The sequence below is a fragment of the Pelophylax lessonae genome (genome assembly GCF_965119305.1).
Source record: "Pelophylax lessonae genome assembly, contig: HAP1_SCAFFOLD_460, whole genome shotgun sequence".
NCBI lineage: Eukaryota > Metazoa > Chordata > Amphibia > Anura > Ranidae > Pelophylax > Pelophylax lessonae.
The window spans coordinates 81,909-101,858 of NW_028119884.1; the positions used below are offsets into that span (position 1 = coordinate 81,909).

A 19,950-nucleotide genomic window follows, 5' to 3' on the forward strand; every position below is an offset into this window, starting at 1 on the left:
CTGAGATGACCACCGGAACAGGCAAAGCTTCATCACCCAGGGCACCAGGACATTGATCGGCAGTGAGATCCCCCCTGCCGACCAGGTCCCCTGGGCACAGAGCAGGCCCAGAACTCCGACAGCCCGACAGGCTGGCATCTTTGGTGAGAATCGTCCACAACCAAGGCCGGAAAGACAGGACCCTCACCAGGCAACTCAAGGAAATTCTCCATTCCAAGGACTGAGGTGTCCAGTCCCACCTGTCCAGGATCTCTGCTTGCAGAGTCCCGGTATGAAATTGAGCAAATGGAACTGCTTCGAAGGCCGAGACCATCAGGTCCAGAACTCGCAGGCAGGTCCGCAAAGAGGAGAGATCGCTGAGTTTGACCTCCAGAAGGTAGACCCGAGATTGAGCAGAAGCCAGGACCATCCCCAGATACTTAAGACGATTTGAGGCAGTCAGTGCTGTCTTCTGAAAATTGATGGTCCACCCGAATTCCTGGAGTGTCTGCCAGATCGCTCGACAAGGTCACCCTTGAGTTCGACCTTAACAAGAGGTCTTCTAGGTAACAGAGGACCGCAATGCCCCGCAAAACGCAGTAAAGCTAGAACCGGAGCCAACACCTTGGTGAAGACCCTGGGAGCCGAAGCGAGGCCGAAAGGCAACGCCACAAACCGATAGTGCGCCCAGCCACCGCAAAGCGGAGATATCTCTGATGACCCTCGAAATTCGGGATGTGTAGATAGGCATCCTGCAAGTCTATTGAAGCCAGGAAGTCCCCGGATCTCAATGATGCTACCACCGACCGGATGGATTCCATCTTGAACTTCGGCACCCGCACACAGCGGTTCAGAGGGCGAGGTACATCTGATTCTGGACATAAAATCTCTTTCCTGGGCACTTAAGAGGTTGGAGTAAAAACCTTGAAAAAAGTTCCCGTGAGGGAATGGGTACAATGACTCCTTGGGCAAGCAGATCGTGCACTGCCCCCATGAGATCCCTGAGACGATCGGGAGACAGCTGGAGATTGGCTGGGAAGAACCTGTGTATGGGGCGAGATCGGAAATTGATCTTGTACCCTGAACGAATCGGTTCTGGAACCCACCTGTCTTAAATGCCGGACAACCAGGATTCCTGAAAACAACGCAGACGTTCCCCCACCCCGACAACAGGTGAGGGCGTCCCTTCAGGCAGAGGTGGACTGGGTCACCGAGCCCGACTGTCTGGCTACTGGCTTACCCATCCATGGTTTCTTCTGGCCACCCGGGGGTCGGAAGGGTTTACCCTTCTCTTGTGTCCCGAAGGCACGAAAGGCAGAACGTTGGGTCTTGAAGGAGGGTCCCCACTGCGCGCGGGGGGACTTCCCCTTGGTGATCTGGGGCAACAGAGTACTCTTACCTCCTGGGAGCCCCTTAATCAACTCGTCCAGAGTTTTCCCAGAAAGACGACCCCCCTAATAGGGAATCTCAGACACTATGCTTTTTGGACGCGTGGTCAGCCGACCAGCTTTGCAACCAGATAATGTGATGATCGCGATCCCCACCGCCGACAACCGTGCGACCAAGGGAGCTTCGTCCAAAGCCGTGTTGCACAGATACATTCCAGTTTGGTTGAGCTGATCAACCATTGCCAGGACAGTCGGCGAAGCAGACTCTGCCACCAGGGTGCTGCGAAGACCCTCGCCCCATACCATGAGCGCCTGAGAGACCATCACAGAGGCAAAAAACAGGTTTCAACAGGGAACCTGCCACCATATAAATGTGACGGGAGAGTGCCTCCACCAGTCTATCTGCCGGATCCCGGAAGACCGGGGAATCCTCCACTGGCATCAAGGTGGACCTATTCAGCCGAGACAGTGTAATCCACTTTTGGGAATACCGTCCAACGTTTTTCCACCGCCTCCGCAAAAGGATAGCGGATGGCAAAGCGCTTAGGCACTACCAACATGTGCTTAATAAGCCGCCACCGGTCATTCACAATCTCGTGAAATACCTCCGGGCAGGTATAAGCCTGATCAGACTGCTGGGGTCAGTCGAACCCGAAATCCTTACGTAACGGAGATGGCTCCTCTTCAAGAACAAGAGCTTCTATAATGGCGCTAATGATAGCATCCATCGTAGCGTGTTCCCGCGCTACCGAGGGGGGAAGACGTCCCCTTCTCATCCCGCTCAGAAGCGGGGGATCGGGACCCCTTAGGGGGACCATCGTCCGTGGCAACCAATTCTGGGTCAGAGTCAGAGGACTGGGAGGGCACATGCCGTTTTTTGGAAGAGTGTTCTGACATCAGCAGATGCATCTGGGGCGCTAAAGTCGCAAGGGCAGCAGATAAGGAGGCCATGGAAGAGGATTCAGGTGTACCTGAAGCCCCCACCAGGTCTGCGGGGGAATTTTTTTCTGGGAGTCCATTTTGCCTTAAAATAAAAAAAGGCCCCTTGTGAAAACACTCCAGCAAAAAACAGAATTCAATTTGGTCTAATAATGGCCAAGATATGAGCAAAAATCTCCAGCCTGTCAGAAATTTGCTGACAGGCTGGAGATTTTTGCTCATATCTTCTGTACACAAGTAAAGAAAGAGGAAGTGACCTCACAACATCGCTCGACCAGCCTTCGAGCCCAGAGAAAAGGTGCCTATTGGAAGCCTATGACAAAAAAGTCACAGGGAAAATGGTCGCTGCCCTTACTAGGCATGTTGCCTACATCCAAGATGGCGCCTGACTCAGGCTTTTGAGCAGAAATCCTCACATAGCTGATGTTTCACACAGAGCTGAGAATCTGCATACGACTAAAGTGGCGGCCGCTCCAAACGGCTGCGAAATAAATGCACCAAACACATTTCTGGCTATTAGCAGGGACCCCAGGGAGACCATACAGCGCCCCCAACAGGGGCAGGGAGGGGAGGGGGGAACCCCAACCTGGCAAGAAGACGGATCCTACAGAGACCGTCTGCCCTATCCCCAGGAGGGGGCCCTCAACTCCCCAAACGTCCCCAGGGACAAGGGGGTTCAATACTCACCATTCCAGCAGCAGGCACCTTGTCAAAAAACAGGAGACCTCCCACCCTAAGTGGGGGTGCCGTCAGCCATGGAAGGACGCTGGCAACACGCGGGCGATCCGGGTTGAGACATCCTCTGCTGGAGGGGCACTGTCGTTGCAAGGCATGGGCATACCAGTAACCTGTGACGCTGGTTGGCAGGCTGGGACTTCATAAGGATTTATATTACCCAGTCTGAGGCCCAGCTCTGCAGTCACTTGTAGTCCTCCAGGAAAGGAATCCCTGACTAGCTAGTGATAGTGAGAGGAAAAATCTAGCGTGGAAAGAAAAAAACACTGGAATTCAGAAAAAAAATATAAGAAAGCCAAGACGCTAGGTCTCAGCAGGCAAAGACCTAAGCTCTGCTCCTGACGCTAGGCAGAATGAAACTGATGTAACACCACATGGGTTGTGAGTAATGGTTGTGGGATGGCGCCCTAGTGGCGTGCTGAGGGACAAAAGTTTTTTTGTATTAACCTGATAATTATCTGCCTAGCCTGCTCCTGCAGAGTGCACCATTACCCATTAGTGAAGGCTAATACCATCGGGCGGCGACTGTCGGAGGACGTAAGAGAAATACAGATTTCAACTTGTAAGCTACAAGTGTCAGAAGAAGGCTTTGGGTCCTTTCACATAGTCCGCCTCCGTAGGCGGATCCCTGCTGCTCAGCAGGGGATCGTAAACACAGATCCCCACTGAGCAGGAAGGCAACAGCTCCCATCTCCGCTCAGAGCCCCATAAATCTCCACCATATGGGGGAATCGGATGAGAGCGGACCGCCTGTCCGATACCATTCGAGCCGCTGGACGGATGGAAAATAGGGTTTCCATCCGTTCAGATTTCACGGACAAGATCGGATGCGGATGGCAGCAGGTGTCAGCGGACATGTCTCCGCTGACATCCGCTGCCCCATAGGGTTGCATGGAGGATCCGATCAGATCTGCCTAAAAAACTGACAGGCGAATCTGATCGGAGCGGTCGTGTGAAAGGACCCTTAGTCTTTAAGAGGTTAAACTGCCCTCACTTACAGGCGGAAGTACATTCCTTTGATCTAAAAGAACAAATGATACATTGTAAAACATTGTGTTTATAGTTATCTTATTTTTAAGATATTAGCAATTTTTTTTTTCCAGACAATGACATCACCCACCCCCCCTTCAATAGCCTAAAGACACAAAACTGAGCTGGCTGGTGCCATTTAAATTTCCGTTCTTTTATCGTTCTTGCGTTACTAATGATTTATTAAAGGTCACCAAAGGTCACTCAGCCCCCCTACAACAGCCAAAAGACACGAAACTGGGCTTCTTGGTTAGTGCTAGGTTTGTACTGCTAAAATTCTTATTTGTGCTGTTATGGTTAAGTTGCAACAGGTTATTTTTTTAATCAAACCCCACCCACTTTGTTCCGCTACAATCATCACAAATAAAAACTCAAGTGTGTTTTAGTGCTACGTTTGTGCTGTTTTGTGCCGTAAATTTACATTTGTGCTGCTTTTATTTTTACAATATTAGCAATTGTTTTTTCTAGACTATGACATCATCCAGCCCCCCTACAACAGCCAAAGGACACGATACTGGCTGGTTGGTTAGTGTCGCATTTGTGCTGGTTTGTGCTGTTTAAATCTCCATTCTATCTTTATTAAATCTTTACTAACGCAAAAAATGACAAACAGTCAGCAAAGGTCACTCAGCCCCCTACAACACCCAAAAGACATGAAAAACGGGCTTGTTGGTTAGTGCTACTAAAATTTGTGCTGGTTTTTTTTTTTTTTAGTTTTAACATTTTTTTTTCTTTAAGCCACACCCACTTTGCCCCACCTACAATCAGCACACAAAAACTCAAGAATGTTTCTTTAGTGCCAAGTTTGTGCTGTAAAATAGAATTTTTGTAAGAACTTACCGTAAAATTATTTTCTCTGAGTCCTGACAGTCGCCGCCCGTTCATACAGCCTTCACTAGTGGGTAATGGCACCCTCTGCAGGAGTAAGCTAGGCAGTTAGAAAGGTTAATAAAAACCTTTCTATACTTAGACACACCTCTAGGGAGCCGACCCCAGCCATTATCCTGATCCGGTTACGACTGATCCTCAGTTTGTAGCAAGCAGTACCGGAAGGAAATAACTCCCAGATCCGAGAACCAGAGGGGCGGGGGCGGCGACTGTCAAAGGACTCCGAGAAAAGAATTTTACAGTACGTTCTTACAAAAATTCTATTTTCTCTTACGTCCTCTGACAGTCGCCGCCCATTCATACAGCCTTCAATAGTGGGACGTACCAAAGCAGTGTAGGTGTGAGCGATGTGACGTCCCAAAGCAGTGTAGGTTTGAGGGGTGGGAAGACGCAACCTACCGAAAAGGTAACGAAACAACTAAAAAGCACCCCAGGAAGAGGGGAAAAAAAAAAAAAACGCGTCTCTTCAAACAACCGCCGCACTCAAAACCTTGTGGCCGAAGGAAGCAGCCAAGGATGCCAGTAAAGCAATTCCAAAGAATTTTGTGAAAGAGTGCACAGACGACCAGGTCGCCGCATTGCACGCCTGAGCCACAGAAACCTAATGGCGAAAACGTCCCAAGAGGCACTGACGGCTTTAGTAGAATGTGCCTTTAAAGAGAAAGGAGGACCCTGAACCTTGATTGAATAGGCTTGAACAATCCTCTGTCTGATCCAGTTAAAAAAAATGGTTGCCGCGGACGCAGCCGAAAAACTTTCCGAGGTCCCTCAGGAAGGCCAAACAGGGATCAGGCGACCCAAAAGACTCCTGACGGACAGGTAAACCCTGATTGCCCAAACTACATCCAAGGAATGCAGGCAAATTCCTTGGGAAGCTTGGGGTTCGCACAAAGTGAAGACAGAACAATAACATTGAGGTGGAAAGCAGATACCACCATGAGGAGAAAAGATTGACTGGGTTGCAAGACCACTTAATCCCTATGAACAACAGATAAGATGAGCGGCAAGACAGAGCCGCCAAGTCAGATACTCTGCGAGTAGAGACGATAGGCACCAGAAAGAACATTCTGGGGCAACACGGGTAGAGGAATGTCTGATGTCCTTAAAGGGAGGCCGTTGCAAAACTGACAAAACCAGATTCAGGTCCCAGGGAGGCAAGGGAGCCTACCTCAGGGGAACCAGATGCCGCACCCCTGGAATAAAGGTGCGAATCAAGTAAAGTGTAGCCAAAATGACATTGGAAAAGAAACGGCCAAAGCCAACAAATGACCTTTGATCGTGGTCAGCGTCAGGCGCTGATCCACACCTTCCTGCAGGAAGGCCAAAACCCCCGCCCCCGAAGGGAGCGGAGAAGGAAATCATGCGACTCGCACCAGGCAATATACGCCAGCTAGGTGCGATGATGCATTTTTTAGATGTAGCTTTCCGAACCTTCAATAAAGTCGGAACAGCATTCGGGAGGCCTCTGCCCATCAAGACTAGGCTTTAACAGCCACGCCGTCAAAGCCAGAGACTGCAAGGCAGGATTGAAGATCGGTCCTCGAGACAGTAGATCATCTCTCAGCGGAAGCTGCCAAGGAGGCCCGTCGACCATCTGCACGATGTCTGCGTACCAAGACCGGCGCGGCCAGTCTGGGGCCACCAGAATGATTTGAATCCGTTCGGACGCTAACCTGCGGAGGAACCTGGATAATAGCTGAATCGGAGGGCACTGGTGCCAAGGCACCACTAACGCGTCGGTGGCATCCGCCAGAGGATCACAGGTTCAGGTCACGAACCTTACCACCATTTTATTGAGACTGGACGCGAACAGATCTAGGTCCAGGAGTCCCCCACCGGGCACACAGGAGGCGAAACACCTTCGGATGCAGGGACCATTCCCCCTGGTCCAGGGCCAGGCGACTCAGTCCGCATGCCAGTTGTCCACACCCGGAATGTGCACCGCCGAAATCGCTGGAACGTGCATCTCGGGGCAAGATAGGAACTCGCCCACAACCCTGGCCACACGGCACTCTCACGGAACAAGAACAGCTTGATTGCATGGAGCTCCAAAACGTTTATCAGCAAGGAAACCTTCTCCGCCGACCACATCCCCTGGGCACAAAGCGTGCCCAGAACTCCACCCCAGCCTGTCGGGCTGGCATCCGTGGTGACCACCGTCCACAGCAGAGGCCGGAAGGACTTTCCTTGTGTCAGAGTTGGTGACAAGAGCCACCATAAAATATCAGATCTTGCGAGGTGGCTCAGATAACTCAGAGCAGGGGAAAATACTTGGAGGGGGTAGGCCTAACATCCCAAAGGCCAGGGGAACCGAGGGAGCATCGAGGGTCCGACTATTCCAAGGAGGGGGGTCCACGTCCACCCAGAGACCGCCAAAGGATTGGGGGGACAGTATTACTCACCATACCACGGTACCAGGTGGGTGCCACTCCGAACAGTCCACATCACACCCAGGGTGGGGGTGCTGCCAGCCAGGGGGTAGGGGTACGCTGCGATTCAGGGTGTTCCAGGTCGATCGCGTCCCAGCGAGACTTTTCCTATCACAGGGTCATGCCCATCCATCAGGGCTCTGTCGTGGCGAGGCCTAGTTCTGGACTATACCCTGCTCACGCTCGTTGGCCAGGCTGGGAGACCGTAATGATCTAGAATATCCAGTCCAAAACCACAGCCGGCTGTTGCTTGTAGTTTTCCAGGAACCCTAACTAGTGAAAAAAATAAAGAAAAAAAAAAAAAAAATGTCCCTATTAATAGCTAAGACCGAAGTCCCAGCAGGGAACTAGGTCCTTTTCCTAAACTAGGAAGAAACAAACTGGCTGCTGTAGCAGAGTGTGTGGAGTTATGCCTGCAGGGACAGCCCCCATAGGCGTGGTAAAGCTTTTTCCAGCCTAGTGTCCTATCCCTGATTGGAGGAGCATAATCCAATGGTCCAAAGAAGATATGGAGCTGCTTCTGTCCATGAATGATAGAGAAGTTTTACTTTATATAGAACTAATTTTGTATCTGAAAGAATGGTTTTAGCCTGTTGAAGAAATAGGAAATGGTTAGCAGGAGAAATGGTAAGCATGTGATTCTTACATGTGGAGGGGGTTTGAGCAGATATAATGCACAATATCTCCAAAACCAAACCAGCACAAATGGTATTTTTGCAGCACCAATCAGCAAGAACAAAAAGGTATGTTTTTAGATTTAATTACATGGGGTGCAAAGTGGGTGGGGTTTGAATATAATGTGTAATACAGGAAGTCGGAGGTCCTTCCATACAAATCATAGTTACAAAATGGAGGGAGATCAGCAGGAATTGAGAGGAAATCTACCCCAGGAAGGGAAAAATCACTCCTGTAAGTTATCATGGGAAAAAGGTGTCCCTACTGAAGCTTTATCAGCAACCCTCATTGTCCCAGGGACATCAAGTGAGCTGAAATATTCTGTACAGGGGCACAGACAGCAAAACAAGCAAACATCGCAGGGGTGCTACCATTCCCTATGCTATCCAAAAATTATATAAAAAAATTGTGGCTGGAGTTACACAAAAAAAAAAAAAAAAAAAAAATGTACCAGTTCCAACTTCAACTTAAAGCGGTAGTATCCCGCTTTTTGACACTTAAACTACAGGTAAGCCTATAATAAGGCTTACCTGTAGGTACAATTAATATTTCCTAAACCGGCACGGTTTAGGAGATATTTGCAGTACATGCAGCCGCTCACGCGAGCAGCGCATGCGCTCTGAAGGTCCGGGGGGACCTTCAGTTTTGCTTGCCGGGAGCTTGCCGGAAAATCACTCCCGCGTGCATGCGCGGGAGTGACGTCATCGCGGCTCCGGCCAATCACAGCGCCGGAGCCGCCGAACCCGGAAGAGACGCCGAGGGATCATGGCAGCGCCCGCAGCAGTGTCCGGGGGTCCGTGTCGGGGCTTTGTTCTAAGGTAAGTAATACATAATGAGCTAGTATGCGATGCATACTAGCTCATTATGCCTTTGTCTTGCAGGTTTTTTTTTTTTCTAGGGTTTACAACCGCTTTAAAGTGGAGTTCCAGCCCGTATTAAAAAAAAAAATTCAAAAAGTCAGCAGCTACAAATATAAAGGGACACCTGTGCAGGAAGCCCGCAATGTCGGCACCCGAAGCCGACCCGTCGACTGGCTCCGGGTGCAGGCGCTGACATCGTTACTAAGGGAAATAGAAGTGAAGCCTTGTGGCTTCACAGCCTGTTTCCTTCTGCGCATGCACGAGTCGCGCTGAACTTTCTGAATGGTCCCGCTGTCTTCTGGGACCTGTGTGTCTCCTAGAAGGCAGCAGGGAAAGAAGGGGGGGGGGGGGGGGCCGCAAATGACATAGGTCACCGTGGCACCCTTACACAGAAGTGGGAGCGGGTACCTGTTTGACAGGTATCTGCTCCACCCCCCCCCCCTCCTCCCCTGAAAGGTCCCAAATGTGGCACCAGATGGGGGGAGGGAGCCGATAAGCGGAGCTTCCACTTTTGGGTTGAAAAATGGATTTTTGTAAAATCTTACCGTAAAATCCTTTTCTCTTAGCTCATCGACAGACGTAGTCCTCGGTGATACACCACCTTCGGGTTATGTTACCTCCGCAGGAGCAGGACTAGACAGGAAATTAAAAAGCTCTGGCCACACCCTAGGGGCAGTCCCAGAGGGTATATCCTCTCTCTCTCTGCCTCAGCAAATCAGTTATGTGAAAAAGCAGTGCTTAGAGAATTTAACCCAACCCAACTCCGAAACAGAGGGGCGGGGACTACGTCTGTCGATGAGCCAAGAGAAAAGGATTTTACGGTAAGATTTTACAAAAATCCATTTTTCTCTAGCGCTCATCGACAGACGTAGTCCTCGGTGATACACCACCTTCGGGACGTCCCAGAGCAGTATCACAACTGAGGGGTGGGAAAATGGAAATCAAATCCCAATCTAGAAGGCCCAACCGGTGCCAACTAGAAGTTTACAATGCTCATCCTTAATGATGAGACTCAACCAAAAAAAAGAGAAAATTTTTTTTTTTTTTTTTTTCAAACAGAAAAAAACCCTCGAGGTAGACCACCGGTCTCCTCAAATTGCGGCCTGCAAAACCTTGCGGCCAAATGAGGCATCCGCCGATGCCGTCACATCAATTTTATAGAATTTTGTAAAGGTATGTACCGACGACCAGGTGGCCGCCTTACATACCTGGACCACTGACGCCTGATGGCGAAAGGCCCAGGAAGTACTGAGCGCTCGAGTGGAGTGCGCCCTAACAGGGAACGGAGGACTCTGACCCTTAATAGAATAAGCCTGTACCACCGTTTGTCTAATCCATTTGGCAATGGTCGCGGCAGATGCAGGCAAACCCTTTCTGGGGCCATCCGTGATCACAAAAAGTGAATCCGTCTTACGGAATGATTCCGTAGCTTTCAGGTATACCCCGATTGCCCGAACCACATCTAAGGAATGCAACGCATGTTCCCGATGATGCTTGGGCTGAGGACACAAGGAAGGTAGTACAATATCTTCATTCAGATGAAAATCTGAAACCACCTTGGGAAGAAAAGATGGCTTAGGATGAAGTACTACCTTATCCCTATGAATCACTAGGTATGGTGACTGGCATGATAATGCAGCCAGTTCTGACACCCTGCGAGCAGAAGTAATAGCCACCAAGAAGGCCACCTTCTGGGATAGAGTAAGCAAGGGAATCTCCCTGATGTTTTCAAAGGGAGGTTTCTGTAGAACCGACAAAACCAAATTAAGATCCCAGGGCGGTAAGGGCGCGCGGACTGGAGGAGCCAGGTGCCGCACCCCCTGGATGAAATTCCGCACCAAGGATTTGGTAGCTAAAGGCTTCTGAAAGAAGATTGCTAATGCTGAAACTTGACCCTTGATGGTGCTCAAGGCTAGCTTCTGCTCAACTCCTTGTTGCAAAAAGGCCAATATTCGAGTCACCGAATAGGTACGTGGAGGAAATCCTAAAGATTCGCACCACGCAATATAAGTCTTCCATGTGTGATAATAGACTTTGCTGGAAGTCGCTTTCCTTGCTTTAATAAGGGTAGGAATGACTGAAGTAGACAAACCTCTGTCCTTCAGTACTTGGGTCTCAATGGCCAGGCCATTAAACCCAGCGACTGTAAAGCATGATGGTAAATTGGTCCTTGAGACCACAGACACTCCCTGAGACGAAGTTCCCACGGAACGTCTGCGACTAACATGTCCAAGTCGGCCAGGCCGGCTTGAGGAGGCCAGCCTAGAATTTCTAGGACCACTGGCGCTGATAGGATCTGAACCAGGCGTCCCTAGAGCTATCTGGCCCCGACCATCCGAGAAAGTCTGGTCGTTTTCTGTTCCCACACATTTATCAGATACCTGATAGTTATCAGGAAAGGTGATCTTTTCTGGTTGAACCTCAGGGACCGAAGTCACCCGACTAGAGGCTACTTGGCCTATCTGGTCAACCAGATCCGATTGCTGTGAGGTATCGGGACTAATCTTAGGAAAAGGTAAAGGAAAAGATCTTTTCAGGGAACGGTAACTACCGCTTCCTGTGGTACTTAAATGTTGGAAGGGAAGAATCGCACCGGTAGTAGTGGTTGATGCTCGATCTAATGTCCTGAATACCGGTGAAAACGTCCCCCCACCCTGAAACCGGGTGGGGGCGCACCTTCAGGCTGTGTACTCCTTTGCTTCGGGTTTGGCTGGGTTGGTCCCCTTCTTGAACCCTCCTGGAGGAGTCTTGCCTTTCCCGCTAGTACCAGCCGGGCGCCCTTTATGGGCGGTAAAGAAAGGTCCTCGCTTGTTGCGAGGTCCCTTAGCTTTTGCAGCCTGTGGCAAAAAAGTGCTCTTGCCCCCAGTGGCATCCTTAATGATTTCATCTAGGTTGGCTCCAAATAGACGATTCCCCTGAAAGGGGAGATTGGTCAAGGTCTTTTTGGAACCTAGGTCAGCTGACCAGCATTTTAACCACAGCACACGTCTGAGGATCACTGCTAACTTAGATGCATGCCCTAATAGGGGAGTAGTGTCCAAGGCTGCGTCACAGATAAACCGTAGCCCTTGTATGATCTGTTCCATCAAATCAGATGTCTCCTGGGGAATATCTTTTCCCCTAAGATCTTGGCGTACCATTTTCGCCCATTCCGTAAGTGTCTGGGAAACTAGACCAATAACGATTACTGGTCTAAATGCTGACCCTATCAGAGAAAAGATAGTGCGGGACTCTGCTTCTATCTTTCGATCCACCGGATCCTTAAAGGACGAAGTGTCCTCCACTGGAATAACCGTGGCTTTATTCAGCCTGGAAATAGGCGGATCCACGACTGGTGGTACCGTCCATTTCTTAATGATGGATTCCTCAAACGGATAGCGTCTAGCAATACGCTTGGAAATAGTAAAGGTACGTTTAGAATGCTCCCATTCTCCTTTAATCTGATTACCAAAACATTTAGGTACAGGAAAAGCCTTCGCCGTCTTGATGGGCTTATTAGTCCCAAAAGGCCTCTCTGTTTCAGTTGCCTCTGCCGGTAAAGCCTCAAGTTTTAAGGTTTCTTGCACTGCCACAACTAGTGCGTCCACCAATGCTTCTTCCTGAATTATAGCAAGAGAAGAAGCGTCCTCCTCACTGTCTGAGGGGGCTTTACCTGGGATAACAGCCCTTGCAGAGGAACCTGCAACTGCCGTGACCATCTCTGAATCTGAGTCAGAGGTGTCAGATGGTATAGGGGTAGGCGGGGGTCGCTTCCTTGACCCCCGTCCCTGACAGGCCGCCTCCACCCGAGCCACCATAGACTCCAAAATTGCTGTAAATGACTCTATACTCTGTGCACCGGCGGGTCCCGAGGCCCCCTCGAGGGAAACAGGTGGGGGAATATGTGTGGCAGGGTCCATAATAACTCCAGTTACTTCCTGGATAATATAATTCAAAAGTAAAGAAAAAAACTTTTTTTTTTTTTTTTTTTTCTTTTCTGACCCCCAGCGCCACAAAAAAAGCCCCTTAGTGTTACCTGCTTAGGGATCCCTATCGATCGAGAGAGAGAGAGAGAGAGATAGACCCCCAGGCTCACCACTTGATGCTCAGAGTTAAGCTGCAACAGCTTACAGCGCTGTCTTGACAAACAGGAAGTCTTTTGGCTGGCTGCCCAGGAAGAAAGGAGGCGGCTCCGCCCCTCTGCACGCCTTCTGGCGCCTCCCCCAAGCTCCACGAGGTGTAGGATCACCTCAAACATGGCCGCCCCCATGCTGGAGACACGAGGCTACGCCAAAATGGCGGCTCGTGCGATCCAGCAAAAAAAATGGCGGCGGCCTAAACTGAATAGCGGTGTGCTGCAGGGCACACAACACTCTCTCTGCATGGGGATATGGCGTGGTTGGCGGTACCGGCCCTGGCGGACCGCGTGGCCGTTCGGGAGGCCTGCTAATAGCTGGAGATCTGATTTGGAAGGCAGTCTACATGTCCGTGGCTTCTGACTGGTAGGTAGCTTATACTTAACCCATAAGATTCCCAGAATGCCACAGATTACATCTTTAAAACATGTATACAATAGATTGTTAGCTCCCAAGCCAAGCCTCCTGGCTTTTGCACACATAAATCACACTCAAAGTAGGAGGATTTGTGACATGTTATAGGATAGAAAGGACTCTTTCTTACCATACAGAGAGGGGCCCGCGTTCACCACAAAACCCGTCAGGGAAAAAGGGGGAACATACTACTCACCATACCGGAACCAGGCGGGCACCAACTCCTGACAGTACCCCTCTCCACCGGGGCGGGAGGGCTGTCGACCGATACGGACGCCGTGACTCATGGTCTTTGGCGTTTCGGCGAGACGTTTAACTCGCGTGGACAGTCCTTTAATGGGACTTTGTCGCGGCCGACCCAGCGCGGAGCTATGGCCTGCACGCGCTCGTAGGCTGAACTGGGGTGACCACCGGATCTCAACATCCAGCCCGTCGCCCAGTTCAGCTTTCTTGCTTGAAGATCTCACAGGAACACTGGAGAAAAAAGCTGTCTAAAAAAATCCTTTAAGAAAAAATTCTTGCCAGGACCTAAGATCCCAGCAAGGTGTCTAGGTCCTTACTCCTAACTAGACAGAAAATAACTGATTTGCTGAGGCAGAGAGAGAGAGGATATACCCTCTGGGACTGCCCCTAGGGTGTGGCCAGAGCTTTTTAATTTCCTGTCTAGTCCTGCTCCTGCGGAGGTAACATAACCCGAAGGTGGTGTATCACCGAGGACTACGTCTGTCGATGAGCGCTAGAGAAATAAGCTTTAAGAATAAACCTACAGAACCTTGTTGTAACCTGTGCGACTGCCTGCATCTTCAAAACCAAACTGGCACAGATGTTGATGTTTGTACAAATGAACAAATGTAGCGCTAACCAACGAGCCTGGCTGGTGTCGTTTGGGTGTTGTAGGGGGGCTGGGTGACCTTTAATAATGCAAAAACGATAACAGATAACGGAAATTTAAACAGCACAAACGCAGCACTAACCAATCAGCCCAGTTTTGTGTCTTTTGGCTGTGGTAGGGGGCTGGGTGATGAAGGAAGAATGAGAAGGAAGAATGAGAAGGAAGAATGAGAAGGAAGAATGAGAAGGAAGAATGAGAAGGAAGAATGAGAAGGAAGAATGAGAAGGAAGAATGAGAAGGAAGAATGAGAAGGAAGAATGAGAAGGAAGAATGAGAAGGAAGAATGAGAAGGAGTACATTTTTATGGCACAAAACAGCACAAACGTAGCACTAAAGAAACACGCCTGAGTTTAACTGTGCTGATTGCAGGGGGGCCAGCTTTGCTGAGCTGCAGAGAACAGCTTTGCAAGAATCGAGGACATGCAGTTTTAAGATTGTGAGGGGGGGTGAATCGAGATCTCAATTTTTTAATGATGAATCATGCCGCTCTAGTTCATCGGCATAGTTAGTTAACCTTCAGTGAAAACGACATGAATTTACTTAAAATTCTAATGCCCCAAACATATTAAATATACAGTTCTGACACATACTGCAGTGCTGTACAGAGAACAGCAAGCCTGCCACATGAGTGTCTGCACCAGAGGACCTCACACTATAACGTCCCCATATTATTATTATAAACAAGCACAAAAATTTACCAACATAGTTGGAAGTTAATTTATTTTTATTTTCTCAAAAAAAATAAAAATAAAAAAAAGGTGTTTTTCTCATAAAGCGCTAATAAAGTTGGCCATACACCAATAGAACTTCATTAGAACGTTTAACGTTCCAATTTCAGTAATGTAAAATTACCTTAGTTTTTGACCATAGTGTTTTTGACCATAGTGATGCGAAAACATGAAGGAGCAGGATGGAAATTTTTTCTCGAACAATTTTCTAACAGTATATGGTTTTCGTTCAAGAAATTACATTTACTTCAAATCCGAGTGTTAAAAGCAAAGCAAATTAAATTGTGAAGTACTTTTGAACAACAATTGAATGTACTGAGAATTTTCATAAACATGCATGTTTCAAAATCTACTGGTAAATGGTCAGCGTTATTATGCTGGCCATACACTAGCCAAAATATCGGGCAAACTCATTTTCGAAAAACGAAAAATCGGGCCTGAGAGCAGACAATCGTGCCATCATGTAATGAACGAATTTCGAAAGATAAATCGTTCAATGGACATTAATGAATTCAGCTTGTCACATATACCTAGTGCAAACAGGTCGGCCGAGAAACACATTAACCTTTCAATTTATCGTTCGTTTAGCGATCGGCCGGCAGATTTTCAAAACTGTTCCTTTGATTTTTCGGCTCTGAAAAGTTGAAACGATTTTCTATTTGTGCCCATTAACTGGATGAAAAACAAGACGATTGGACCAAATGACAGATTTTCGAACAATTTTTCGGCAGGTGTATGGCCAGCATTACAGTACAAAGACACATTACATTTGGGGGGGGGGGGGGGGGGAGCTCACCTCTTTCCTCATAGCAGAAGGGCAGTTGGGAGTAGCCCTGGACAGGAAGGATGGAAAGTAGGTGTGCAATGTGTTCTCTGGTGTTGCTCCAAACGCCAAAACCTTCAGCCTGGGGTACAGGTCTCGCAGCTGTTCCTGCTGGCTATAACCAAACTGGATTAATTTGATATTAAACCTGTCCTAATTCACAAAAACTACGATGAACCAGCCTTCAAACATCCTGTTATTTCAAATTAGTACTTCTTCCTTTACTTTTTTTGTAGAACACTATCACTGTAAAAAAAAAACCTTTAACCACTTACAAACTGGGTACCTATATCCCCTTCCTAACCAGGCCAATTTTCAGCTTTCAATGCTCTAGCATTTTGAATGACAACCACTCAGTCATGCAACAGCGTACTCATATGAAAATGTCTGTTTTCCACACAAATAGAGCTTTCTTCTGATGGTATTTAATCATCACTGGGTTTATTTTTTGTTTTGGTTAAAAAATTTAGCAAATTAGTAATTTATTTTTCTTCATAAATTTTGGCCAAAAGTTATACTGCTATATATCTTTGGTAAAAATAACCCAGATAAGTATATATTTGGTCTTTGTGAAGGTTACATAGTCACAAGTTATGGTGCCAATCATTGAAAATTAATCAAACCTGATATACTGACGGCCTATCATTTCTTGTGACACTAACAAGCCAGGAGAGAACAAATACTCCCCAAATGATCCCTTTTAGGAAAGTAGACATTCTAAGGTATTTAGTAAGCAGCATGTTGAGTTTTTTTTTTTTTTCAGCCGCGCAGCAAAGCCGACCAACCCAGGTAGTACCCGCGCCCCACACTGTATCCAGGCAAAGAGAGGAAGGGGCCCTTACTTACTGGATCCAGTGAAGCGTGCGGGTAACACTCCCAAGACAGGAACCTCCTCGCCACCGAAGTGTGGGAGCTGTCAGCCAAAAGGAAAGCTGCGACTCAGGCCGAGACCCAGTCGTATGCGACCTTGCGAGATGGTTAACTCGCGGACCAGCCTCCTTCAAGTGGGGCTATGTCGCAGTTGACCGAGGGAGAAGCTATGTCTGTGCACATGCGCGCTGGCCAGACTGAGGGGACCACTGGAGCTTCAATAGTACAGCCCGTCACTCAGCCCGGGAAGTTACTAGAAGATCTCCACAGGAAAAAAAAACAGGAAGAGATCGAAAAACAAGAGCAAAAAAAATATACAAAAAAGCAAGGACCTAGGGCCCGGCAGGGAGACTGCCTAGTTCAGGAATAGGACCTAAACAAAAACTGAGTATCTAAGCAGAGAGAGGGGATTATGCCAGCCAAGGACGGCCCATTGGGCGTAGCCAAGCTTTTGTGTTGTCTGCCTAGTCCTACTCCTGTTGAAAGCAGCATAATCCTATGGTCAAGAATATGGAGCTGTGCATCAATGAACAGAAGAGAAAATAAATTTCCAGTGCAATTACTCTCTTCTTTTCTCAGTTTATATAAAATGAGAGATAAGCATTTCTACATTAATGAAAAACACAGCAGTTAAGATTTCATTGCTGATAAGCAGTCTTAATTCTAAAAGTTCTAATAGGCTTTAAAGGGTTCAGCAAAAAAAACAAAAAAAAACCCTCCACCCCAGTACATGATGTAACTGTCAGAACGGGACAAGATTCAGCAGTAACAAGGTTTGGGAGAATGCTGCATTTCATATCTTTTATATTAATATGTAAAGGCACTGGTATTGGTGGGTCTCTCATTATCAAGTATGTCTCTGCTTGTATTTGCTGCAGTTATTTTAGATGTGCAACATTAATGTGAAAATTATATGTGACACCTATTTTGTGGTTGCGTGATCAATGTATATTGATAGCAGACTTGTATAAAGTACTCGAAATTTCTACTTGAGTAAAAGTACAAGTGCTCGATCAAAAAGTGACTTGAGTAGAAGTGGAAGTGCTCGCAGAAAAAGTTACTTAAGTAGAAGTACTAAAGTATTCAACATTTTTTTTACTTAAGTATTGCAAGTAGTTTTATCAAAAAATTTGCTACTTAAGTACTAAAAGTAAAAAGTACCAGTAGTTTTGAAAAAAAATTTCTACTCAAGTACTGAAAGTAGAAGTAGAAGTACTGTGTTATGTAGTTATTAAAGAATGTTTTTTATTATTTCAAATGATTTATTCAAATGATTAACCTGTGTTTGTTAGTAGTTTCTTGATGCACTTTAAGCGCTGTAGCACCATTTATTTGTTTGTTTCATATTTTCTTTTTATTGGAAAGATTTGGTATTGCAGCTTTTATTATACACAGCCTTTATTTTCGTATGCGCTGATTTACAAATGACATTATACACATTTTTTTGAGCTTTATGCAACCTGCCATCTACTGTTCTGGCAGTGGTAATTTTTTTAAAAGTAACTAATAACTATGCAGCACAAAAAAAAAAATATTGGAGTAGAAGTATCGAAATCATCGAAAAAATGTAGTGAAGTAAAAGTAGAAGTAGGAGAAAAAAATTCTACTCTAGGAAAGTACAGATACCGCATTTCGGTACTTAACCACTTTACTACCGCTTACGGGAATACTACTGCGGCAGAGTGGCTCGTTCCCGTCCAGTCACGTAGTATTAACGTGACTGGACTCCTCCCCTTCTGGGCGGCGCTTGCGCGCCGCCGGAGGCTCGCTCCCGCTGTTTTCATTCACAGCGGGAGTCGGGCCAGGGGAGGAGCAGCGGCGATCGCCGCTGCTCTTACCCGATCGTCGGGGATCGAGTCTGGAGATCCGCCCGCTGTGTGTAAACACAGCGGGCGGATCTCCATAGTGACAGGGAGTGACAGATCGGACTGTTCAGCATAGCTGGACATCCGATCTGTCCATGAATCACATAGTCACCTCCCCCCCTACACGTCAGTAAGCACCAGGCATACATTAACCCCTCCCTCTCCAATAAAATTAACCCCTTCCCTGCCAGTGTCATTTTTACAGTAACAGTGCATATATATAGCACTGATTACTGCAGTAATGTCACTGGTACCCCCAAAAGTGTCAAAAATGTCAGTCAGGGGTCCGGTCTGTCCGCCGCAATGTCGCAGTCCCGCAAAAAAAAAAAATCGCAGATCGCCGCCATTACGCGTTAAAAAAAAAACACCAAAAATGACAGAAATCTTTCCCTTTGTTAGTAAACGCAATAACTTTTGCGCAAACCAATCAAAATACGCTTATTGCGATTTTTTTTACCAAACATATGTAGCATAAAACAAATTGGCAAAAAACTTTTAAAAAAATTGGTTTTTACATCTTTTTTGGGGGGAATTTCATATAAAAAAATGTGAAAAATATTGTTATTTTTTCAAAATAAACGCTCTTTTTTTGTTTATAGCGCAAAAAGTAAAAATCGCACAGGTGATCAAATACCACCAAAAGAAAGCTCCGTTTGTGGGAGAAAAAGGACGTAAATTTCGTTTGGGTACGGCGTCGCACGACCGCGCAATTGTCAGTTGAAGTCGCACAGCGCCGAATCGCAAAAAGTGGCCTGGACGGAAGACAGCAAAATCCTCCGGTTGTAAAGTGGTTAAGTACAGTACTTAAGTAGTTCTACTTCGTTACTATACATCTCTGATTGATAGTATTCTAAGTGTGGCAGGTATAAAAAAACCTATTTCTACAGTGATTCAATTTATGACAAAATTCAAATAAAATAAACTCACACAGAAAAAAAAAAAAAAGTGCTCTAGGTGACTGAATATACCTTCTAAATGGCTCAAGGATGGCCAATGTATAACTGCAGTTATGGAATAATAATCCAAGCAATATAATAAAATATAAATATACACTGTTATAACTAAATTTGTGAATGACTGACTGCCATTAGTGAAAAATTATAATAAACACTATGTGCAAAATAGTGAATATTTAGTCCGTAAAATCTATGGCACATAAAACTTGTGATAAATGAATCTTCAATTCAAGTGCTCCACCTCATGCTCCTTGTGATAATTGTGGTGATCAATCGTGCTTACCAGATAGTAACAGGTCACACAGACCTATGGAGCCTTTGATCCGTATTTAGGATGGATCAATCCTACACCTTTCTCATCCACA

The 19,950-nt window shown here is 47.1% G+C and overlaps 1 protein-coding gene across 1 annotated transcript in view; it reads right to left on the minus strand.

The window, feature by feature from the left end:
* Positions 1-19,950, minus strand: part of LOC309543872 (transmembrane protein 214-A-like) — a gene marked incomplete at its 5' end in the record, with an annotated part of 114,331 nt that overhangs the window by 81,901 nt on the left and 12,480 nt on the right. The window contains one exon of the mRNA XM_082276290.1: positions 15,868-16,009. Coding sequence (XP_082132416.1) covers positions 15,868-16,009 — 142 coding nt within the window. The remainder of the gene's footprint in view (positions 1-15,867; positions 16,010-19,950) is intronic.